This window comes from Protopterus annectens, chromosome 4.part0 (assembly GCF_019279795.1).
Source record: "Protopterus annectens isolate FY-2018-M chromosome 4.part0, PAN1.0, whole genome shotgun sequence".
Lineage (NCBI taxonomy): Eukaryota > Metazoa > Chordata > Ceratodontiformes > Protopteridae > Protopterus > Protopterus annectens.
This window is the reverse complement of record NC_056733.1, coordinates 887,009,419-887,035,369: the sequence shown is the minus strand read 5'-3', so window position 1 is coordinate 887,035,369 and position 25,951 is coordinate 887,009,419. Positions and strand designations below refer to the sequence as shown.

Genomic DNA, 25,951 nt, shown 5'->3' with positions numbered 1-25,951 from the left:
GGGATCTTTCACTAGTTCTTCAAGCCCTGACTGCTCCACCATTTGAACCTGCCACTTCAGTGGATCTCAAATACTTGTCCTGGAAAACAGCATTCCTTGTAGCCATTACTTCAGCGAAAAGAGTTTCGGAGCTTCAAGCCCTTTCTGTGAAACCTCCTTACTTGATTTTTCATCCGGACAGAGTGTACCTCAGGACCAATCCCTCCTTCCTTCCCAAAATAGCATCAGAAACCAATATAAATCAATCCATAAATCTACCGGTCTTCTTTCCGAAATATCAGAATAAAGGAGAGTACAAGCTGCATTCATTAGATGTTCATAGGCAGCTGCGTTTTTATACTCATAGAACTGCTGGTCACAGGCAATCCGACCAGCTGTTCATTTCCTTTGCCAAATTTAATTTGGGGAAAGCAGTATCAAAAATCTCCTTGTCACGCTGGATTTCCCAATGTATTCTTTTAGTGTACCAAGCTTCTGGGAGACCCGCACCTGAACGAGTTTGCGCACATTCCACTCGTACCATCTCTACTTCTGCGGCCTTCAAATCTAGAGTTCCATTGGATGATATTTGTTCGGCAACCACTTGGGCCTCATCTCATACCTTTATTAACCACTACAAACTGGACGTAATTTCTAGAGGGAGAGCATCCTTTGGCTCTGTGGTGCTCCGCAATATCCTTCCATGATGGCCACCCAAGATTCAGGTAGCTGGGGACTCTGTCCCACAGGTTGCTGACAAATGAAGTCCCTACTTCAGATTAAGAAGTTATGTACTCACCATAACGTTCCATCTGAGTAGGTGGCTTCATTTGTCTGCAACCATCCCCCCCTCCTTCCCCCTGGCCTTCAAAATGGATCTATGTGAGTTGTTTTATTGGAATACCCTTTTTGGGTATCTATAGAGGGGCAAACTTGATCTGAGGTCATGGAGGGTTGGCAGGGGATTATGGGTGAGGGGAGGAGCTAGGAGCTCGGATCCATTAGCTATGAAACAAGTTGCCGGCTCGGATCCGATATCGGATCCAAGACCACAGGTTGCAGACAAGTGAAGCCACCTACTCAGATGGAACATTATGGTGAGTACATAACTTATTATTTGGTGCCATTTCATGTTTAATATATTTTACTAGTGCAGAATAACAGTTATATTAGGATCTGTTAGGTTTATAGTTATGATCGTTTTATATGTATTTTAACTTTTTTAAATTTTAGAAATGGATTTTATGAATAGATTTAGGTGTCTGTGTTTTATTTTGGAGGTTATGGTATGTGTTTTATATGCAGTGTAAAGTTATTTTTTAACATTTAACTGACTGAGAAATGCAGTATATGATTTAAATTATGTAATTTTATGCTACTGTTTTTTAAAATAAATGTAGATTTGGGTTGGGGTTGTTATAGGTCATCCAGAGTATTTTTCGTGTGTGATATATAAACTTTGAATGTAGTTTTTAGTTAGTAATATATATATATATATATATATATATATATATATATATATATATATATATATTATATAGTAGGTTTTGGAGGAATTTTAGAAGCAACAGATACAGATTGGTTGCACCCCTGTCTTGGGTTTAACATTAGGATAAAATGCACCGCTGTGGTGCAGCAGTAGCATTGTTGCCTCACAGCAAGAGGTTCTCCTGTTCGATTCTCGGCTGGAGTGCCTTTTGTGTGGAGTCTGTATGTCCTCCCCGTGGTCGAGTGGCGTTCGAAAGACATGCGTGAATGGGCATGCCTTCATTGAAGGTTGGGCGTCGGGCTGGCAACTCGGCACCATAAAAATCTACTGCCAATCATTAGCAGACCGGAGTTCGGCTGTGGTGACCCCTAACAGGGAAAAGCCAAAAAGACAAACAACAACAACATAAAATGTAACATCTTGTTAACATGGTAAGATAGTAGTAATGGTTTTAGAAAAGGCTAAATAATTTGCCATAAAACCATCATATCAGTATATGGCTTGCACCTCTATGTTTAGTTTCCTGATTTTGAAAGTATCTCTTGAAAGCTTGATGTCCTTCAAGGATGCAACTGCAGTCCTGACATAAGGGTTGTCCTGCCTCAGGCAGCCCTTCGGTCGGCCGGATTCCAAAGTCTGGGTCCGGCATCGGCTGATGTCGCCCTTTCCCCGACGTCAGAGCGCCTGGGGTATAAAAACGTCAGCCGACGCCATCTTCCTCAGTCTTTCTTGCCACGTGGCGCCCGAAGCAGAAGCAGTTCGCATGTGCTGGTCGACCAGCTCCTGTGTTTTCAGCTACTGAAGTCTTCAAAAAAGCTAAGTACCCCGTTGGGGACCTTTTCTTGCCTCAGCCGATGTCAGATAAAAGTGAAAAAGTTAATAATTGTTTAACTTGTGGGAAACAAATACCTCATAAGGATTTCCACTCTTACTGCCTACCCTGCCTAGGCCCAGAACACAACGTCTCGGCCTGTGCAGCTTGTGCCTCTTTCAATAAACGCACTCTTAGGCGTCGGTCAGAGTTTGCACAGGATTATTTTGGGGAAGATTTCTGTTATATCATGCCGTCGGAGCTTCCGACAGCACATTTACTGAAAAAACGGAAGGATAAGGACCGACACCCACGGTCCGCGGTCTCGGCCGACACCATGCTTAGGCCTACCGCGAGTGTCTCGGTCTCTTCTGAGCCGGTTTCGCAACCGCTACAGACCGACGACACCGCTCCACCGGTTACTTCGGTACCGGAGGCCAGCTCGGTGCCGGTTTCTGTTCTCCCCTCTGAGACCGTAGCCCAGGATATTTCTGACACCATTTCAGTGGATAAGACTACTCCAGCACGTGGGGCTGCCAGGCCTCCAGTGTCTATGTCCATTAAGGCCTACACACGTGCTAAGGCTGCCAAACAGGCTAAGTCTCTCCCTCCAAGATCTGTTTCTCTGGGATCCACTTCTGGTTCTCAAATTTTAAGTTTAGCTGAGGACCTTATTTCTTTAAATAGGGGTTCACGGCCTCATTCAGATAGAGGCTCTCAGCCGCCTTCTGACAAGAGGCCTAGGGTTGAGCAGGTAGACTCCCAGTCCTCCGATGAGGCCTCAGGGGACTTTGCACATTCAGACTACCAGGAGGAGGCCTTCCCGGCCTACGAGGATTCTGATGCGGAGGAATCTATTCCCTCTGCTTCTCCTTCTGAGGAGTTTTCCTTTGGGGAAACGCTTCATTCCATGAGGGAACACTTCAAATGGCAAGGCCAAGAATACTCAGATTCTAGGAAAAGGTTAAGGGAATTTTTAAAGCTACCTCAGCATAGACCCTTAGCTATTCCTCCAGTTTTAAATGTTTTAGATGATGTGTACTTAGAATCTAGTGTCTCCCCTGACTCCCTCCCCCCTGCTCCTGTCAAGCCAGACAGGTACTACAGGGTCCCAGACACACATCAATTTCTGTTCAAGGGCCATACTGCTGACCCTGAAACTATTTCTCAGGGGCCTAAAGGGGTTTCCTCCACTACTGCTAAGAAGCCACTCCCTTCGGAAAGAGATTCTAGGGCTTTAGAAAGGTGGGGCAAGAAAGTATATACATCTTCCACCCTTTCTATGCGAGCATTAAATTGTCAATTTCATATGATTCAGTATCAGGAATACATGTTGGATGACTTGCAAAAGAAATTGGCTTCCCCTGAACCATTAGATAGAAAGGGGTTACAGGAATTGGTTCATAATACTAAGCAGGTTAGCAGCCATTTCCTTCAGTGTGGATACGATGTATTGGAAGCTTCATGTAGAGCAGCAATGACAGGTGCGGTCATACGCAGACATGCTTGGTTAAAGGAACAAACATTGCCAGACCATGTGAAAATTAAGCTTTTGGACGCACCACTAGAGAAACATAAGCTATTTGGTGCTACTGCACAAGAGGTTTTAAAGAAAATAGAGGAAAAGGCAAAATCAGTGCAAACAGTCAAAGATTTCCTCCAGGTACAGCCTCCAAGATTCAGCAGGAATTGGCCTTCTAAGCATTGGTCCTTTCCTGACACAGACAAATTTCAGAGGCAAAAACAGACGTGGCAGAGGTAGAGGGCAAACTCGAGGCTCCTACAGAGGACGTCAATGGCAGCCTCCGAACCAGAGAGGTGGGGCAGGACCTTCCACTGCTCCGCCAGGACAATCTCAGTGACTTGACTTTGACTCCGCCATCCAGGGCTCAATTAGAAGCACCTTTGGGTGGAAAATTATCTTTATTCTCACAAAATTGGCACAATATTACAAAGGACAAATGGATACTGGAGATAATAGACAAAGGATACAGATTCCATTTTCATACACTGCCAACAAGACATGGCAGGCCAAACCTGCCACCAAATCAAAGAGCAGAGGCACTCAAGCAAATAACAAACCTACTTCAAATAAGAGCAATAGAAAAGGTTCCTTCTGCAGAACAAGGACAAGGATTTTATTCAAGACTGTTCCTTGTTCCAAGAAAAGAAAACCAATGGAGACCCATTCTGGACTTGTCCGCACTGAATACTTACCTTATTGTGCCAAAATTCAAAATGCTGACTTTACAGCAACTCCTTCCCATGCTGGGCAAGGGGTCTTGGCTGGTAACTCTGGACCTCAAGGAGGCATACCTGCATGTCCCAATCAGACAAAGTTGCAGAAGATACCTCAGATTTCTTGCAGGCTCAGAGCATTATCAATTCTCAGCATTGCCCTTTGGCTTATCTACTGCACCCAGAGTGTTCACGAAATGCCTGGCATCAGTAATTGCACATTGCAGACTTCAGGGGATACAAATATACCCTTACCTGGACGACTGCCTTATACAAGCGGACAGCCAACAAGCCTTGTTAAAAAACTTGGACTATGTCATTCACCTACTGCAGGCCTTGGGATACACAGTGAATATTCAGAAATCAAGTCTCGTACCATCCCAGCAAATACCTTTCCTGTGTGCCACACTGGACACAAACACCCAGATGGCGTTTCTGACAAAAGAAAAACAAAAACAATTACCAGAATACTTCAGAAGATTGGCAACACACACCCAGATGACTGCAAGGAAAATCCTGCAGGCCCTGGGTTTCATGGCATCTTGCATTCTTCTGATTCCACATGCAAGGCTGCATATGAGAAAACTACAATGGTATCTAAAAAGTCTATGGTCTCAACACAGCCACAGCCTGGAAGCATTGATCCCACTCATTCCATGCCTTCAAAAGGAATTTCTGTGGTGGGCTCAAGCAAGCCAAATAAACAAAGGTCTGCCTTTCAGCAAGCCTCATACAAGTCAAACCATAGCAACAGACGCCTCAGACCATGGATGGGGGGGGGCGCACATGGAGGGCAGATGCATTCAAGGACAATGGACACAAAAAGAAAAGCACCTGCATATCAACCAAAAAGAAATGCTGGCAGTGATACATGCAATCAAGGCCTTCGAAAAGTCCATGCATCAGGGCCATCTACTAATAAAGACAGACAATACCACAGTTATGTGGTACATAAACAAGCAAGGAGGTACCCATTTCTACCCTCTTTGCAGACTGGCAATGAATCTCTGGGATATTTCCCTACAACTGAAAATAGAGCTACAATCCCAGTTTGTACCAGGGAAGGACAATGTTCTGGCGGACAGCCTAAGCAGAAACATCATGGATCCACACGAATGGATGTTGCATCCAGACATTTTCGTACAAATAGCTGAAGCATGGGGAAGGCCGGATATGGATCTTTTTGCCTCCCACTTCAATCACCATCTGAAAAAGTTTTGCACAAGGACATACCATCCTCAAGCATGGAAGGTGGACGCTCTCTCCTTCAGTTGGAACTTTCTAACACTATATGCCTTCCCACCTCTTCCTTTGATGACCAAGGTGTTACTAAAGATCAAGACAGAGCAACCGAAAGTCATACTGATAGCTCCAGACTGGCCAAGACAACACTGGTACCCACTGCTACGGAGCTTGACACACACCAATCCGTGGCTCCTTCCTCAATGGCCACTTCTTCTGACACAGCACAATTACAGGACACTACACCCCAACTTGAAAACATTGAAGCTGACAGCTTGGAAGATTCCATGACTATTACTCAGGATACACTTTCCAAAAGGGTAAAAGATATCATCCTGGAGGCGTGCAGACCTTCCACTAGAAAAACATACTCAGCAAAATGGAAGAGATTTCTTATCTGGAACAGCAGAAAAGGTCAAGACCCATCAGTGATGAGCATTCCACAGATCCTGGAATAGTTGGCTGAAATGCTCCACAATGGCCTTTCATATTCTTCCATAAAAATACATGCTTCAGCAATATCTGCCAAATATAACACTGATCCGCCTGTATTTTCTCACCCATTGCTAAGACAGTTTCTAAGAGGTATAAAGAACATCAACCCTCCAAGGAAACCACCAGTGCCTGCTTGGGACCTCAACTTCATGCTGGAAAAATTAACTCTTCCTCCCTTTGAACCAGCAGCATCTTCAGAGTTGCAATTTCTGTCTTGGAAGACAGCCTTCCTTCTGGCAGTAACCTCAGCAAGAAGAGTCTCTGAGCTACAGGCCCTTATGGCAATACAACCATTTCTCATTTTTCACCAGGACAGAGTTTCTTTGAGAACCAATCCGTCATTCATGCCAAAGGTGGTATCCAGGGTGTCCCTGAATCAAGCTATTCACCTGCCTACCTTCTTTCCCAATCCTCAAAATAAAGGAGAGAGACTTCTGCACGCCTTGGACATACACAGACAGTTGCGCTACTACTTGGACAGAACAAAGTCTTTCAGAAAATCTGACCAGCTTTTTGTAGCTTTCGCTGCTGGATTGCAGGGAAAAGCAATTTCCAAACAGACAATTTCTAAATGGATTGGAAATTGCATTCGATTCTGCTACTCTTTTCATGGAAAAACTGTGCCAGCTGACATCAGGCCACATTCCACCAGAGCTACAGCCACCCCCACAGCTTTTTTAAGAGGAGTGGCAACAAAGGACATTTTAGAAGCTGCTACATGGAGCTCCATGCATACATTTTCCAAACATTACAACCTGCCTTTATACTCCAGGTCCAGAGCAGGGCTTGCCTCCGCAGTCCTGCAGGGCATTTTAGCTACACCATCTTTGTCTTAGTGCCTACCACCCCCAGGTTGGCTATGGTATTCAACCCATATGTCAGGACTGCAGTTGCATCCTTGAAGGACATAGTACAGTTTTGTACCTACCATAAATGTAGATGTCCGATAGGTATGCAACTGCAGTCAGGTTTTCCCTCCCACCTACCCCTCTGTGATATACTTTTAGGTTTCTACGCCTCATTTTAGCTACCTGGGGTAATCTTTTATGGTGTATTTGTTTTTATGCTGTTGTACTTGTCTGGAATTTTTTTATCTATTTTTCAAAATTTAGCCTTCCTTAGAGGGCACCTGGCATCTGGGACAAGAAACACTGAGGAAGATGGCATCGGCTGACGTTTTTATACCCCAGGCGCTCTGACGTCGGGGAAAGGGCGACATCAGCCGATGCCGGACCCAGACTTTGGAATCCGGCCGACCGAAGGGCTGCCTGAGGCAGGACAACCCTTATGTCAGGACTGCAGTTGCATACCTATCGGACATCTACATTTATGGTAGGTACAAAACTGTACTTTGTGCAGGCATATCTTTTTCAGGCCATTTCTTTGAATTTTTGTATGTTATTGAAAAAGTTCTTTCACTGATGTACTGTTAGTGCAGTACAGACTGTTTATTGGAGCTTGAGTCATCATTACATTTTTTTCAGTACAGTTTAGCTTTTCTTCATTATACAGCTGTGCTCTGCATGAGTGCATCTGACCATTTATATGGTTATATTTATGTACATTTCATTGTTAATTATAAAGGCTGAAGTGTTTAATGTATTTTTAAATGATCCCACCCACCATAAGTATATCAGAAATACAAGCGAATGTGCATCCATAGTAATGCTGTTTCTCTTCTGTTTTGAATTGATAGTTTCCAGAAATTATTCAGTTCTGCTGTGACTTCCTGACATCATGGTTGGATGAAGAAAATGTTCTTGAGATGTATAAACTTGCAGATGTCCTTTGTCTTCCCCAACTGCAGGAGCAGGTAGACTTCTACATCCTTAAAAATTTCTCCGTATTCTCAAAATCAGAAGCCTACCGTAAGCTGCCTCTGGAGAAAGTCTGTTCCTTGCTGAGTAGCAACCATTTGGAAGTGAACTCAGAGACAGAGGTGTATGAGGCAGCCTTACATTACTATTATACACCAGAGCAGATTGAAATGGATGAGGTTTCATTGCATGAACCCTTGAAATTATTGGAGTTGGTTCGATTTCCCTTAATGGAGCACCATGTCCTTCAGAGACTTCATGACCGACTGAGTCCCTGTCCATTGAGAGAGCTTGTAGCATCCGCACTGAATTATCATGATCAGGAGATCAGCCAGCCAGTACTGCAGAGTCCTTTGACTGAGTTAAGGTCAAAATATCATTGTGTAGTAAGTTTTGGTGGGATGTACAGCCCATCGTCTCAAAGTATAAGCAGTCAGGCCAGGTATTTACATCCTATCTTGAATGAATGGCGCCCTCTAACTGTATCTCAGGACTCTAGAATGTCGAACCAGGGAGTTGCGGTCCTCAACAACTTTGTCTATTTGATTGGTGGTGACTGCAACAGTGGAGGGTTTCAAGCGGAATGTAGATGTTGGAGGTAGGCTTTAAAAACTGGTTTTAATGTCTACTTGGTTACTAAATGCACGCTGTTTTTCAGAGTGAGCAGATACGGTGACATAATTGTGTGTAGAACACTGCAAGGTTATCAAAGAAATACAAATGTAGACTATTGACATTCACGTTTGTTTTACAGTGGGGTACTGAGATCTCTGTCCCTGTTAATTCTGATATGCCTAGCAACCTTTTCTAAAAACTAGACATTGTAAATCATACTTATTTTTGAACTAGCAGAGCAGAAGACGTATGCTCTGAGCTGTTAATGTGCTGCTTCCTGTGCCCAGGATTCACCCCACCTTCATTTGCCTACTGCATAATGCTGAGCAAGTCATTTAGCTAGACAGTCCTCCCGGATCACCCCTGAAAAGGGGCATTATGCCCAGTGGGCTTACACGGTCTATAAATAGATAAAATAAAAACAAAGCTACACAGAAACTGTAGGTGTCAAGTAAGTAGAACAATTTTCCTTGTCTAATGATGTTTTGCAGTCAGTTCTTTGTTTTTCAGGTGTCACGTTATGTCACATATTCAAGCAGATACTGAAAGCAGTATTTTAGTAAATCCTTACTCACTGTAGTCAGCATAAACATGTTTTTGAACAGTTTGTTCAGCAGGCAGTGAGTAGTAAAGTTATTTTGCACAATGTTTTTATGTACACCATGCAGCTAGTTGTAGATTGTCTTTTCTAGTTATTGAAGTGACATCCCAGTCATTTTAATGAAGTAATCCAAACATTTTTCACTGTTTAAAATAGGCTGTGCAAAACTGTAACTTGTCTATCTGTACATAATAAACAGGAAATATTGCTATGGTTAAAGTGCAAACTTAATTTACTGAATAAGTACGTTTAACAAAAATTTAAACACAAGTAGGTCTTTCTAAGCTTGTGTCTGATTTATTGGTGATTGCAGATCTCATTAGATTTTGTAGTGGGTGGTTGGGAGGGTTAGTCTTTGCAGGTCTCCATAAATTGGCTAAGAGATGAAGAAATAGAAAACTTGCCTAAAGATGATAGCTAGCCAGTCCCATCATTATCCCACTATATTCTGTCATGCTGGTACATGTTATTACCCTAGTATAATCATGCTGGCAGCTGGACTTTGGTGACAAACTCAGATTGACTGAGTGCAAGGAGGCTGCTTGGGAAAAGGGAGAGAGTAACAGACAACCAGGCATATTCCCTGTTGTGTATTATGGTAGGTTATCAGCATCTCTTGGGTCTGCCATCTTGTGAAGTTCACCGACCATGATTTACAAGAGATGGAAGAGGCAGATTGTACATGTGGAAGGGCTGATCTGGGCTAGTTGTGGTGTCTTTTTCCATGTCACCCTAAGGCTAAATTAAAAAACTCTAAGGAGATGATGAAACCCTTTATTTGTTTTACAGTGCCACTTAAATACCTAGAGGATCTTGCCATTCAAGCATGCGTGGTCTCTTGTTTCTACTGAAGTTTTCAGCTGCTACTCCTGTACACTTGAACACTCATTTTGTAGTTTGAACACTCTGATTATGTCTCAGTCTTCTCTAAAAAAGAGCTGTGCTCAGTTAAGCTAACCTAGTTAAAAGTCGACAAGTAAGTGAATAAATTAGAAGTTATGTACCTACCATAACGTTTCATGTTAGTTGTCTTCTCTCGCCTTCTTTCTTGCTGGATGGGTTCGGAGCCGATCCTCGGCTCCGACTCGGCACTTGCTTTAGCTCGAGAACTCCTTTTACCAGCTCGAGGCAACCCTATATCCCATGATGCAAGGCGGAACTACCTCAGATCTCGTTTGGCAGCTAACTGACCCTGCTAAAGACTATCCTAACATAATTAGGAACCATGGTTCCTAAAAGAAGTCCTCCTAAGAATGCTCCAGAGGAAGCAATCTAATAGGAACTCTCCAAGATCTGTCCAGGCCAGGGGGAAGGAGGGAGGGACGCAAGAAAGAAGGCGAGAAGACAACTAACATGGAACGTTATGGTAGGTACATAACTTCTAAATGTTAAGTTGTCAATCTCGCCTTCATTCTTGCTGGATGGGACCGCGTCCCTAGCACCTGTATCCCGGGTGGCTCAATGGAACAGACTCTTGAGAACTGTGGAACCAAAACTGGCCCTATCTCTGGAGGCCAAATCCAACTTGTAATGAGACACAAAGGTATGAGGCGTGGCCCAAGTAGCTGCTGCACAAATAGTGTCAATGGGAAGTCTATCCTGAAAGGCTACAGAAATGGATAGACTCCTGGTTGAATGTGCTTTTGGCTTAGAAGATAGTTGTTTGCCCCTTAGAGAGTACACATAGGAAATGGTGGAAGTCAACCATCTAGATAAGGTCACTTTAGAAACTGGAAGACCTAACCTGTTTTCTGCATAGGAGACAAACAATTGGTCTGATTTTCTAATTTGTTTAGTCCTATGCAAGTAGTACCTGAGCTGACGATGAACATCCAAAAAGTGCAGCTTCTGTTCAGCTCTGTCCGAATAGTTAGGAAAGAAAACTGGTAGATCTATAGATTGGTTAATATTGGTTTGAGATACAACCTTGGGAAGAAAGGAAGGGTTAGTTCTTAGCGAAACCCTATCCTTATGAAAAACCAGATAAGGTGAACGAATACAGAGGGCCTGAATCTCAGAAACTCTTTTTGCAGAAGTAACAGCCAGTAAAAATATAGTTTTCCACGTCAATAACTTTAAAGAACACGTAGCAGACGGTTCGAAAGGAGGTAGAATTAGGGATGCCAACATTAAGTTTAGATCCCATTGCGGAGGAGGATGTTTCACAGGCGGTTTTAGGAGAAAAACTCCTCTTAAAAAGGCCTTGCATAACCTATGAGACATGATGTTATTGTCATGCAAGCCAACATGATACTTGGAAATAGCAGCCAGTTGTACTTTGACTGTAGATGACGAGGATCCTGAATGAAAAACCTCCGCCAGGAAATCCAAAACAGAATGTACAGGAGCGGTAAAAGGATCAATATTTCTGGCGTTTGCCCAAATTGAAAAACGTCGCCACTTGCTTGCATAAATAGTTCTAGTGGACGACTTTAAAGAAGACACTAAAATGTCTCTGACTGAGTCAGAAATCATTGGTAGCCTGGCTAGGGAAGGAAGTGGAGCAACCAAGCAGTGAGGTTGAGAGAATGAATGGCCCGGTGCTGCTGACCTGACTGGTGGAGCAAAAGATCCGGAACTGGGTCCAGATGCCAGGGCTGCACCAGAAGGTGACGATGTAGAGACGGAAACCAAATTTGTCGAGGCCAGTATGGAGCAATGAGGATCAATTTGGCTCTCAAAACGGTGGCTTTCTGAATGACTTGTGGAATCAATGGAAAGGGAGGAAAAGCATAAAGAAGTCCCCGAGGCCAATCCTGGGTTAGAGAGTCTCTCAATGGTTGGCCTGGAAGGGGAAATAGTGTGAAGTAATCTGGGCACTTGCTGTTTTGAGGGGTAGCGAAAAGATCGCAACAAGGAGTGCCCCACTTCAGAAAAATCTGATCTACAACAGATTGATTGAGAGACCACTCGTGAGGCATCAGAATAGATCTGCTTAGCCTGTCCGCCAATAGGTTGGACCTGCCGGGGATGTGCGTTGCTATCAGAAACCGCTGAGAAGAGATCGCCCATTGCCAAAGTCTGAGAGCTTCTCGACATAAGGGATAGGACCTGGTTCCGCCCTGTTTGTTGATGTACCAGACCACGGACATGTTGTCCGTCTGTACTGCAATAGTCCCGTGGGAAGAAAGTCGTCGAGGGCTTGCAACGTTAAAAGCACTGCTCTCATCTCCAGGACATTTATGTGCAGGTGGTATTCTATGGGTTGCCACGTCCCGTGGACCATCCTGCCCTGATAATGCCCCCCCCACCCGATCAGGGAGGCATCCGTGGTGACTGTGGCAACTGGAGGAGGGGGAACAAAGGGTCGGCCCTGATGAAGAAGAGGGGAAGATATCCACCATCGTAGATGGGCCCTGCACGACTGTGTTACCAAGATTTCGTGTCTCATAGGCAGATTGTGGTATGACCACTGCGTGAATAACATCCACTGCAGGAGACGCATGTGGAAGCGAGCCAGTGGAAGAAGAACAATGGCCGCAGCCATTAGACCTAGAATTTTCAAGACAAACCTGGCTTTGATCTTGTTGCTTAGTAACAGAAGCTGAACAAATTTCTGGATGTCCAGAATCCTTTGATCTGTTAGCCTGGCTAACATTTTGACGCTATTTAACTCTGCGCCTATAAAGGTGATAGATTGGCAAGGCAGCAGAGAGGATTTTTCGAAATTTACCGAAATTCCCAGTTTCTTGCAAAGCTGTAGAGTGTAGTCTCTGGACCGAAGAAGCTGATGCTTGGTGGTGGCGGAGAGGAGCCAGTCATCCAAATAAGGAAACACCTGGAATCCTCGACGTCTCAGGTGAGCTGTGACCACTGCCATGCATTTGGTGAACACTCTGGGGGCTGAAGTGAGGCCAAAGGGCAGTGCTCTGAATTGGTAATGGCTGGCTCCCAGCCGAAAGCGGAGAAACCTTCTGGAGCGTCTGTGAATCTTTATGTGATAGTACGCATCCTGAAGGTCTATCGAGCACATCCAGTTGTCCTTGCCCAGAAAGGGCAGAATGGATTGCAGCGTGACCATCCGGAATCTTGCCTTCTTGACAGACTTGTTTAGTCTGCTTAGGTCTAGTATCGGTCTCCAATCTCCCGTCCTTTTGGGGACCAAAAAGAATCTTGAGTAGAAGCCGGATCCTACTTGGTCTGCCGGCACCGTCTGGATGGCTCTTTTTTCCAGGAGTTTTGAAACCTCCTGTCTTGCCAAATCCCTTTGACCGGGTGAGATGTCTGGAAGGGATTGTAGAGGTACGGGAAACCTTTCGAAGGGGATTTTGTAACCCTCGGATATGATCGACTGTACCCACTTCTCTTGGGATAGGGATTGCCAGGCTACTGGGTACAGTGAAATTCTTCCCCTGACTGCCTCCAAGGGTGGACAGTCGGGCAACACCTCAGGGATGCTGAAAGGGCTTCTCAGGAAGAGACTCCCTGTTGCTCTGGTTATGAGGACCCCCCCCTGCCTCTAGGGCGGCGTCTATTATTGTTACCCCCTCTGCCTCTGGGGGTAAACTGACCACGTGTGTCCGGTGTAGCTCCTTGGGCTTTTCGGAACCACATCTCCCCCCCCTTCTGACCCTTGGGATAAGGTCTAGAAGGAGTGGAAAACTGGACTCCAACGGCAGAAAGAGTTTTACCGTCCTGCTCACATCTGGTCAAAGTATCCTTCACCTGAGGTCCGAACAAAGCCGAACCATCAAAGGGGGTGTTGGTGAAGGACGCCTTAAAGGGGTCCGCAAAATTACACAGCCGCATCCAGGCTTGGCGTCTAAGAGCAACACCTGTGCCTGCGGCCCTGCTCGCTCCATCGGCCGCATAAGATATGAGCCGCATGGAGGAGTTAGATATGGAATTCAGGATAGCAAGCTGCGAGGCAATCTTTTCCTGAGCCCCAGCAGCTGAAGGATCCTGGACTACTTCTCCCAGTTCCTTGAGAATATCTCGTTGAAGCCTGGTGAAGTGACAAAGGTAATTCAGCGAACGCATAGCAAAGGTCGCTGAAGAAAACATCTGCTTTCCATACCTGTCCATGGTCCTAGAATCCTTATTAGGAGGATGGACAGGTACTGAAGGATCCGCCAGTTCCTTCTTAGTGGCCGCCGCTACCACCATAGCATCCACAGAGACACCCTTGGACAGGAACTGTTTATCCGAAGGGGCCGTGATGAACTTGGATGGTCTCCTGGGGACAGGTTCCACAGAATCTGGAGCTTCACGCCTTCCGAGCCACTACCTGCATGAGTGGGTCGAAAGGCGGAGACACCCAGGAGGTGGAGGGTCGGGATCCAAAAGCCTCCAGGTATACCGACTCATCCTCGGAGGGGTCAATGGAGGGCCAATTCCCCCTCTGTTTGAGGAGCTCAAGGATGTCTGAAAAAGAGACATCCTCAGAGGGGGACCGTGGGGAACCCTCCGACTCATCTAAGTCTGTATCAGATGTAGTAGACTCAGGGGAGTCTGTGTGTTTCCTCTTACACGTCCTCTTCCGAGGGGGTTCCCCTGCAGGGTCAGGAGAAACCTCAGAAGAGGAGGAAATTCCCAGTGGGGAAACCTGGGGCGATGGATCCCTGGGCCTGAGAGCAAGAGGCTGGCAAGAGGCATCTGCAGGCACTGATGAGGGAGGAGCTAGAGGGATAGACCGTTGACCAGGCTCAGAGGCCAGGACACTCCTTATCACCTCAAAGGCTCCTCTCCCCGGGAGACCGGAACACACCCGCTCTGAAGAAACAGGAATGGTCGGCTCCAAGGAGAGAGAAGGCTCCGAGGCCGATGTCGGCGCCGAGCTTACCAAAGCCGAAGCCCCGAGAGGGAGAGCGGGTCGGACAAGGGTCCGATGCCACTAGCCCCTCGGAGCCGACAGTGGAAACCCGACGACCGGATCCCTCCAAGGAAGGTCTCAAGGAGGAGATCGGAGCCGAAGACGACGGAGCCGAAGGATGTATCGGCTCCGGCATCGAAACAGTCGCTGTCCCAAGAAGCTCCGCCCGAACTCTGGTGTGGAGTCGGAGGAGGAATCTCAAGAATCGGGCTATAGCCAAGTCTGTTGAGACGGGCTATGGAGCATTTGGGCCAGTGCCTGAGACTTCAACAGCCTGCTCACCACCCTCTCCAAATCGTGGTCAGACAGCCTGGAAGATCTAAGATCGGCTCCGATGGCTCCGCTCCGACAAAAGAGGAGATCCCGGAGCCGAATGGATACTCATAATAGAGGGGACCGAGATCTCTTACGGTCGAAGCCATCGGAGCCGAAGTCCCTAGAACTCCAGATGGAGCCGAGGATTTCGGCTCCGATGCTGATACAGCGTCGGGTCCAGCCGGAGCCGACAAGGCCACAGTAGTCAGGGTATCGGAGCCGGGCGGCACCGAACCCACTACTCGAACAGAAGAAGTATCGACTCCAGCCGGAGCCGATATCGGCTCCGACGGAGCCGGAGCCACCGGAGGAGGCTTGGACACAGTAGCCTGAACCTTCGGTGGCTTGAGAGGTTTTCCTGACCCTGACTTAGGAGGAGAACCTTCAGGTTTAAGTAAACCTCGGAGGATTAATTTGTTCCTCCTTTCCTGCAGGACTCTCTGGCTAAAAGCATGACACAACGCACAGGAGTCCTGCAGGTGCAAAGGCCCCAGGCAATAAACACAAGAAGTGTGACCGTCTGTCAGAGACATTTTCTGACAGCACTGGTCACACTTCTTGAAGCCTGAGACCTTGCCTTCTTTTGACATCCTAGAAGGGAAAAAACACAAACAGTCCCAACTAACACACCAATTAATCCCTGACACAGACACACAGGAAGGGAATAACTTGGGGAACTAGGCCTGACTAAAAACTTTAAACTGAAATTCTTATAAAAAGTTTGAAAGGAAGGGAATAGGGTGGGCTGTAACTAAGTACAGACTAAACTAACACTAAAGGGAAAAAATAAACCCCTAACTACACTTTTTCTTATTTTACCAAGAAAAAACTTACCTCAACTGGCAAAGGAGACCTCTTTCGCTAAGCGGCAAACGAGATCTGAGGCAGTTCCACCTTGCATCATGGGATATAGGGTTGCCTCGAGCTGGTAAAAGGAGTTCTCGAGCTAAAGCAAGTGCCGAGTCGGAGCCGAGGATCGGCTCCGAACCCATCCAGCAAGAATGAAGGCGAGATTGACAACTTAACATCATGTGCCATTATCTTGGACAGTAAACGTTTGGGATTGCTTGCCTCTCTTGATGCATTATTTTCTCAAGTTTAACTTGAAGTTTCCACATGTCCCCCTGACCTTCCATTCTTTCCCCTCATCCCCTAACCTTTCAGTTGTCAGTTAGTATTGTGGTGTGCCTATATCATGTTGCTGTTTTGTCTTCTGTCCTGTAATACATGTAAATGTCCAGTTTCTGCCCTTACTCCTGTCCTTCTGTTTCTCCAAATACCAAAAATACATCAAGTGCTCCAGGTATTGTGGCCCTGCCTTACGTGGTTCAGTTAAAGGGTTATTATCCTCAGGTCCTTCTTTTTTTTTTTGTGCCCCTGCAGGGTCTTCCTGATGCCTCTAGTACCAGCACGCAATCTTCCCATTCTTTTTGGGGGTACGGGTGCCAGGCATTCCTAGGTTGTGCAAGAGCCCCAAAACCCCATTGTTCTTGCCCAGGAATCTTCATCAGCTCTCTGCTCCCTAGTGAGAGTGAGATCATTGAGAGTAGGCCAGCTTGCTGGTCCTGTGGGGGTGTTCTACTCTGACTGTCTGAGATCACCCCCATGGCAGCTCCTTCTAGCTTTGCCATTGCTGTCTCCCAAGGGGAAGAGTGCCTCCTTGTGCTGAGTTTCTGAAGCAGTGTGAAAGTACAGGTGCTGCCATTGCCCCCCCCCCCCCATTTGAATGCTGGCTACAGCTACTTACTTTCATTTTACCTGGGCAGATCTTGCAGGTGCGTGCTCCAGAGTTCAAACTCTGGTTACGTCTGCTTTGTCATCAGAGTGTTATCCCTCTATGCCACAGAGCTATCCTCAGACCCTTTTTGTCCTCTTCTAAAATGCAAAACCTGGAACTATTTTTGGTAAATCTCAATTGCCACCTATCTACTCACAATGCCAGCTGCAGCAGTTTTGTCTGGATGTGGGCCTTCCATGACTAATGCAGCACTCTTTGTGTCATTGTATGGTAAGATCATGTCCTCCAGACCCAAGATGTGTAAGTGTAGTAAACGGTGCAGGTCCTCACACTGAGCACTGTGGAACTTCACTGGTAACAAGTGCACTACCCTTTGTTTTGAAACTAAGAATCCCACAGTAGAGCAGTGGATATGGAGTAAATAGCTAAGTACAGCAGAAGGGAAAGAGATGTAAATTTGTCATTGACAAAATATTGCTGTAGTATCAGGAGTGTTATGGTCATGAGCAGTAAAATGTTAGTGTGTTGATAGGAGTGTCACTTAAAGGATACGAGCAAAAGAAACGGCACAAAAAGGGAGTTCATAATACACTAAGCTGTAGGACAACCATACTATTGAGGAAAACCACAGTTGCGGTATTCCTCAATAAAGAGTGGTTGTCCTGCAGCTTCGTGTATTATGAACTCCCTTTTTGTGCCGTTTCTTTATTATGAACTCCTTTTTGTGCCGTTTCCTTATTATGAACTCCCTTTTTGTGCTGTTTCTTTATTATGAACTCCCTTTTTGTGCCGTTTCCTTATTATGAACTCCCTTTTTGTGCCGTTTCTTTATTATGAACTCCCTTTTTGTGCCGTTTCCTTATTATGAACTCTCTTTTTGTGCCGTTTCCTTATTATGAACTCCCTTTTTGTGCCGTTTCCTTATTAGGAACTCCCTTTTTGTGCTGTTTCTTTATTATGAACTCCCTTTTTGTGCTATTTCCTTATTATGAACTCCCTTTTTGTGCCGTTTCTTTCTTATGAACTCCCTTTTTGTGCTGTTTCTTTATTATGAACTCCCTTTTTGTGCCATTTCTTTTGGATTTATTGGGTTTCTTGGTTGGCACTGTTTCTGCTTGTTTGCTGTTTAAAGGATAAGAGGGTGATTGTACCTTTACACAGGATCTTTGTTAAACCATACCCAGAGTACCATGTTAATTCACTCTTTGAGGTTTGTTTTTGACTTTTTCCCTAGGTTCCCCTTATCCCATTGTTCTCTTTATTGCTATATCTTTGACAGTCAAGGTGCTGACAGTAGTACTTTTATGATTGTTTAATCATTATACTGCAGGTGCTAGGTGTATTAAATTCAAACGCTGTGAAGAAAAAGAGTAAGCTTTGGTAATGTAGGGCAGAACATTTAGATGTGCACTTATTCTAACCTCCTGCATTTTGCACATTGTTAAAACTGTGCAGCATTGCATTCGTGCTTCTTGGTTATGACTCTCAGTAGTGTGTCACTTGCACTAGGACCATCTGGTGTTCATGTAGGAGATCATTGTTCTGACGCTTGTTTCATCTCATCAAATTATATGGCAAATCTCCTGTTAGCACATAAGAGGTGTACTGTGAAAGAAAGGTGTAATTCTGGGGGCAGTAGGCATGTTTGTGTTTCTGCATATGTGGTAGGTGGTGCTACAAATTAGAGAGAGCTTCTAGTGAGGATTATCTCAGAAATGTCAGGATTCATATAGTTTCAGTAAACAGTTAACTTTTACTACAAGCAACATGGCAGCACAACATAAATGATGTTAGCACTTCGGTCAGAAGTTGTGTGTGTTATACATGAAAATAATTTTTTTTCTTTGAGAAATAATGTTTTTATCTTTCACAATGAGATAATTTCTGTTACGTGACTAGTCAGAGGAGGCATAAACTTTTGGAATATGGTTATTATGAAGACATAGAGCACGTGGCATGAGCTGAAAAACTTCTCTGAGAAAATAGAAGTTTTCACAAGTTTTTCGTTCTAGTTTTTTTTTTTTTTTACTTGATCACAGAAGGACTTTCACACCTTTATTGATTCAACACTTGTGACACTGGAAAACTTACATTTATGTAAAGCTAATCAAACCATATTAACAAGTTCACATTTACAAACATTAGAATTCACATATATTGTTATATGTCATTTAAGCCATTAACACCTAAGTAGCGTGGAAAGTCACATCTTTAGCAGCCTATACATCTCTTGCATTCCAGAGCATTTTCTGAAAAATAAACTTAAAGTGGATAAGATAAACAAAAGTAAATATTTTGTGAACAGTAAAAGCTATTAAAACTGCACGAATTGCAATGTTATTAGTCAGAAATATTATTTGCAGTGTTAATAGTGCATTCATAGTATTCCCATAAATACCTGAATATGTTGTAATATACACAGAAACCCCAAATTATATTTTTTTGCTAGACATTCACAAGCAGTTTTGTCACATCTCTTGGAAACTGTATATGTAACCAATTCCTTTTTGTTAACCAGACATAAGTTTTCACATAACAGTAAGAAATTCCTCGATGGGTACATGTTTGTTGAGATATTTACAGAAATATGAAAATATATGGTTAATTCCACAGTTACCAATATAAATAACACTGAATATTTTTCAAAAGTTGCAACTCACAGTGCAAATTTGAAAAAATGATTTCTTCAACAGTATCCAAGGTTTCACCTGATGTCATGCAACAATTTGGAAGTCATTTGTTATTTGAAGTATTAAGCACATATGGAAATATTCTTTGTATTCATAATTACTAACAGACAACTAGTAATATATCAGATATAGTGTGATACAAATGGAGATTGACAATTAATTTTCCTGTCTCCCACCATGGCTTATCACACCATATCCCTCAATAACTTTTGGGGCTTTTGGTTATGAAAACATGAACATAATTATGAAAGTATGAATAATAAGTGATGAACAGTGATTAATTTCTTTACTGTGGGACATTCTAGATTAACAATTTTGGTGTAATTTTGTTAATAACTCCTTGCACTTTCTAATATTTCCTATTATTTGTTTGTAAGTTACTTAGTAAATGAAGCCAGACCCAAAAAAAAGTTTGCACACCATGAGGAGCTATGGGTGTGAATGGGAAGTATGCAAAAAGGTGCTTTGGGCTTGAATGAGATAAGCTGAACAACATTACATAAATTATTCAGCTCCTGCCTTCTCTTAAACCTCATTCCTCCTCCAAAACAGTTTTCTGCATGAACTGTTCCCACAGTTTCTATTATTTATATTTAATTTACTCATTCCCTTTTCTAAAGATTCCATTTCCAGTTCTTTTATCTCTTTTACAGTATTCACTATTTCACTTATAGTTGATTTAGATTTTGATTTCCATTTTCTAGTATTTGTTTTTTTTTAGCTGCAATCAGAATTAAATTTAACAAGGCCTTACTGTGCTAAGCAAATCAGATCCTATATTCTAGTATTTGTTTTTTTAGCAGCATTGACAATTAAACGTAACAAGGCCTTACTGTGCTAGGCAATTCAGATCCTGTATCCCAACTCAAAAAATAATTTCTGTAGTTACACTCATTTGCTCATCCAGTATTCCTGACAGAGTACTATGTAGGGAATTTTTAAAGCCTGCCACCTCATTACACCCCCAAAACATATTTTCCCAATTACCTCTTCTCCGTCACACCTCCAACATTTGCTATCTACCTGAGGAAAAATTCTTTGGAGTCTGCTTGGGGAATAAAAGTATTTATGCAAATATTTCCAGGCAAAAATCCTAAATCTTCTAGATTTTGTTGCATATTTGTGAGCCATTCATATGTCCTCCCCTTGTTTCTTTGTGAATTGCATATCTGATCCCTCTTTTCGATCTTTTCTGACCTCTTCTGATGGATTCCTATAGTTATTGTGCAGTATTTTATATGCCATACTAATTATCTCTTTTTAACAGCAGCTTCTGTTCTAGAGTCTGTTAAAAAAACTCAACCAGTGCAGGGCTTTCATTTAAGATTCCCCAATCCCTTTCTCTTTGTCTGTGCTCTGATATGAATCCCTGATGCAGAAGGCAGTCGCTTGCCTGCAATCAAAATGTCTTCTTGGCCTCTTCCTATTCTGTTACCTTTTCTTCTTTAATTATTTGTTTCCAATACCCTGGTTCCATTGCCAGCTTCCTCCAGAAAATTCTAGCCCTCACTTGTCTATTCTCTTTACCCCTAATTGCAGTCATCCCTATCAGCTGAATGTCTCTTCTCCAGTCTTGTGTTGGCTTAATTTTTAGTATACTTTCTGCTATTTTATGAATATAATATTGTGTATGACTGTTGTTGTTTTCCTTAAGGATCTGAGTCCAAAATCCCATTCTTTCTTTATTTCTTGAATTACCCTTCTGCTCCATCTTTATCCCCTTCCATTTTAAATTGTAACTTTCTGCTTGTGTTATGTATAAGAGCCTTAACTGTTTAGCTCTAAAATATCCCTTTAAATCAGGTAATCCTAAACCTCTTTGCTGTATTGGGAGGATCACCGTATCCCATTTGACTCTTGCCCTCTTCCCCTGCCAAATAAAATCCTTCAACTCTTTATTAATTACTGTCCACAACTTCTCCTCTGTTTGATATAAATGTACCTGACCTGTACATAAAGGGACTAAAAGCATTTCGACTGCTTGTATTTTGCTATCCATATGCTCAGGGAAGAGCTTCCAGGTTTCACAGTTCTTGTATTATCTTTTATTTAGTCTCTTCCCACGTATCCTTAGCTGCAATAGCTGGATCCTTTTCAATCCATACTCTTAAATACTTCATTTTATTATGTCCCCATAAATGTGGGTATTGCTGAACCAATTCATATGTGAGTGCATAATTTATAGGTTTAGCTTTTGTTTTATCTTCATTAATTTTATATTTCAAAACAAAAAAAAATGGAATTGCCTCAGAATATTCCACAACACTGAGATGTCCTTTTCTGGTTCCATCTGGTACAAAATAATACCATCTACAAATAAAGCCAAGTTTTCTTGAACACCATGCTGATTATATATTTCAATTTCTAAGTCCCTTATTTTCTGTGCCAATGGTTTTCAGTATACCTCAAATAACAAAGGGGAAAGAGGACATCTCTGTGTAGTTCCTCTGTTTAGACACAGTTTATTAGAGAGGGACCCTCCTACTTTGATTTTTGCTTCTGATCCCTCATATATCCTTCTAATTAACCATATTATTGTGTCAGGAAATGGAAAATGCTTCCATTGCCATACTTATAAAATCCCAGCTTACTTTCTTGAATGCTTTTTCTGCAGCAAGACTCACTAATAACAGCAATATTTTCTTACATTCTGCTTCCCTCTGGATCATCATTCTGTTAATTTTGTCAAAAGTTTACCTTCCCTCCACAAAATCACATTGGTTGGTGTCACATTTGCCATTCTTATAGCTGTTTTAGACAAACTTTATAATTATGTTTCATAACTGAAATGGCCTATATGAAGCTGGAACAGTTGAGTCTTTATGTAGTACAGCCACCACAGCTTTTTTCCAGGATGTTGGTGTCTCCCCTCCTTTTAACAGACTGTTTACAAAACCTTCCGGATCGTTATCCCGTTCTTCCTTCCTGGCTTCCAAACTTCCACAGGAATCCCATCTACTCCTGGAGACTTTCTTGCAGATTGGTATACATCACCATTTTATCTCATCTCCTCCTATGTTAACTGTTAGTTGTTCAGCCTCATTTACCTCTAACTTTGGTATATTTAAGTCTTCCATAAATATTTCCATTTGTGCTTTTTCTTGATTTCCCCACTTCTGTGCTTTATACATATTTTCATAAAAGTTCTGAAATATCTCTAATACCTCTGCAGGATCTCTAGTTATTTTCCTTGTTATAGGCTCCTTAAGTTTGGCAACAACCCTTTCTACTTTCTGTTGCCTAAATCATTGTGCCAAAAGTTTTTGTGCTCTGGAGTTCTCAAAAAACACTTGCTTTAACGGTAATCTTTCTAATCTCACACATGGTATCCATGTACTCCCTTATTTTCTGTTTAGAATTGTGCCTTCTCTTCTGTGAGATTCCCCTTATTTTGTAATATTTTAACCTTTGTCAGGCCCTCTAAGTAATTATTACTTCTTAACCATATCTGTTTTTTCTTGGAGGGCTTTCTCTTATGACTGTTTTTGGATTCACGAGAGGGTTTTTTTTTTTTTACAGATGAAGGTAAATTTATATATATATATATATATATATATATATATATATATATATATGTATGTATGTATATATATATATATATATATATATATATATATATATAAAATGTTAGGGTTGCCAACCCTCCGTTTTTTTTCTCGACTATCCGGAAATCAAACTGATTCTCCGGTAGTCCAGAAAACACTGTACAAACGCCGGTATTCTGTTTCAAAAAGGAAACAGACTATTGGAGTTTGTAAATTGGCTGATTTACCATGCTTTTTTTTACAGAAAAGCATAGTAAATCAGCCGAAAGCAGGCAGCAGGAATGGAAAAAGAGGGCGTTCCTCACTATGTGATGTCATCGTGATATCACAAAATGGGCGGAATGTGGGCGAGGTATGGGTGGGGTTACCTATGACGCGAGGGGTGTGGCTTTACTCTGGTTTTAGCCACGATGAAAGATGGCAAACCTAATATATGTTTCACTATTTTGAAATTCAGCATTGTAAGCTTTCAGTGTAATGAGACTCAGTCAAATGAGTTTTCAGTATTTTGAAAATTAGATATTGTGGTCTCGGTCAAATGAAATTCAGTATTTTGAGTTTTCAGTCATGTGAAGTAGATCCATGTATATATACTGATTTTTTTTTAAGTCACACTGTTTTTCTCTGCAGAACAAAGACATGTCAACTTTTGTGTATGGGAGAGGTAGAACTTTTAAAACTTTTTGGAAAATCAGTGTAGCTTGTATTGTGCAGGACAGGTTTCCTGGAACTGATAATTTCAAAGGTACTGATAGAGAGTTGTCTTTATCTTCTGATAAGGCAGTGATCCTTTTGTACTTCTCATGCATATAATTGCAAGTGTATGACAGTGGTCACAAAATCCTTATGGTATGTGTGTGCCTGTGACAAGAGTAGATCAGGTTTCTTTTATCAGCACAGGCTGGTCAGCACTGCAACAGCAGTTAAGTCCTTTCATTCTTATAGTAGGAAGCCGTAGAGAAACCCAAATAACCTCTCTTGCGTTCCTACCTGTAGGAAAATTACGATAACAAGTCATGCCTCTCTTATAATTGCACTTTTGTAACTAGGGAACAAAATAGTGAAAGACATAGAGGAAGAATATCTGCAATACTTTAAGTTCCTTGGGTAGTGGTATCCCAACAAGGCTTCCCACAGCTGTAAAGAACAATGACCTAGAATATACAAGTAAAACTGCACAGTATCAGGAGCTGCTAACCTTTTAGACTTGTTCGAATTGTGGAAACCCTGAGATTAACACTAGATTAGTGGCTTCTCCAACACAAATGTTCACTTTATTTCATTGTATTTTTTGCTGATTGAACCTATTAACATTGCATGCATTGCAACAGTAATTTGTGCAAAAAGTGACAGACCTACTGAACAGGTACTAAATACTGAAATGAAACAGGAACCCATTTTTACCACACTCCCTTTGGAAACCACTGTCTCTGTCTGTTCCCTTCTTGAGCATCTGCCTTTTAATTGTTAGTTAAAACATTATAGACTGTAGATCATTATACAGTGAAAACTAATTGATGTTCATCGTGTTTCACTGTTGCAGTCATTACACTTGGGTTATCCTGCTGGCAGGCTACCCGCAGTCAGCCTGAATTCCAAAGTCCTGGTCCGGCGTCGGTTGCTGTCGCCTCTTCCCTGACGTCAGTGCGCCAGGGGTATAAAAGATGCAGCCAACGCCATTTTCTTCAGTCTTTCTTGCCGCGCAGTGCCCGAAGCAAAAGCAGTTCGCAAGTGCAGGTCGGCCGACTCCTGAGATTTTCGAAATAGAATTTCAGATCCGAAGTCTTCATTAAAGCTAAGTACCCCATTGGGGAAACTTTTTCTTGCTCCAGTCCAATGTCAGAAAAAGTTAACAATTGTATTTCTTGTAGGAAGCAAATACCTCATAAGGATTTTCATTCTTGATGTATTCCTTGCCTAGGCCCTGACCATGACATTGCTAGCTGTCGGTTTTGTGCTAGATTTAACCAACGCACTATTAAGCGTCGGTACGATTTTTGCCTTTCATTACTTTGGCCGAAGATTTAATTATATAATGCCATCGGAACAGCCGATGACCGGAGTTTATAAAAAGCGCAAGAAAAGGGAAAAGGACAGGCATCCGAGGTCCAAAACCGACGACGAGGCCTCCGCTAGGCCAGTCGCCAGTTCACCGGTTCTCAGTGAGGCGCTTTCGCAGCCCCTGACGCCCGCTACCTCAGAGCCACAGGCCGCTTCCGACTCCCACGTGGAGCCAACTAGGCCTCTGGATACTCAAGGTATTGGACACTCGGAAACTATTCCCTCAGATGGGTCCGGAGCCGCTGAGCAGGCATCGGCTTCTGAGGGTGTTTTCAGACCTACACAGTTATATGTCAAGCCAACCTCAGCTTCAAAGACTAAAGCAGCTCTAAAGACAAAGAAACAAGTACAGCATTCTCCTAGACAGACTTCCATGCCTAAGAAATAGATGCTTAAAATGGCCGAAGACCTAATTACTTTGATCAGGGGTTCCCATCCCCCTCCTGATAAGAGGCTTAGGCAAGAGTCAGAATATGACTCTTCTGATCAGGTTTCCATTTCCT

The 25,951-nt window shown here is 43.0% G+C and overlaps 1 protein-coding gene across 1 annotated transcript in view; it reads left to right on the top strand.

Annotated features, from left to right (window-relative positions):
* KLHL22 (kelch like family member 22) overlaps positions 1–25,951 on the top strand; it is a 1,250,694-nt gene that overhangs the window by 571,394 nt on the left and 653,349 nt on the right. Inside the window, exon 4 of the mRNA XM_044068844.1 lies at positions 7,951–8,669. Coding sequence (XP_043924779.1) covers positions 7,951–8,669 — 719 coding nt within the window. The remainder of the gene's footprint in view (positions 1–7,950; positions 8,670–25,951) is intronic.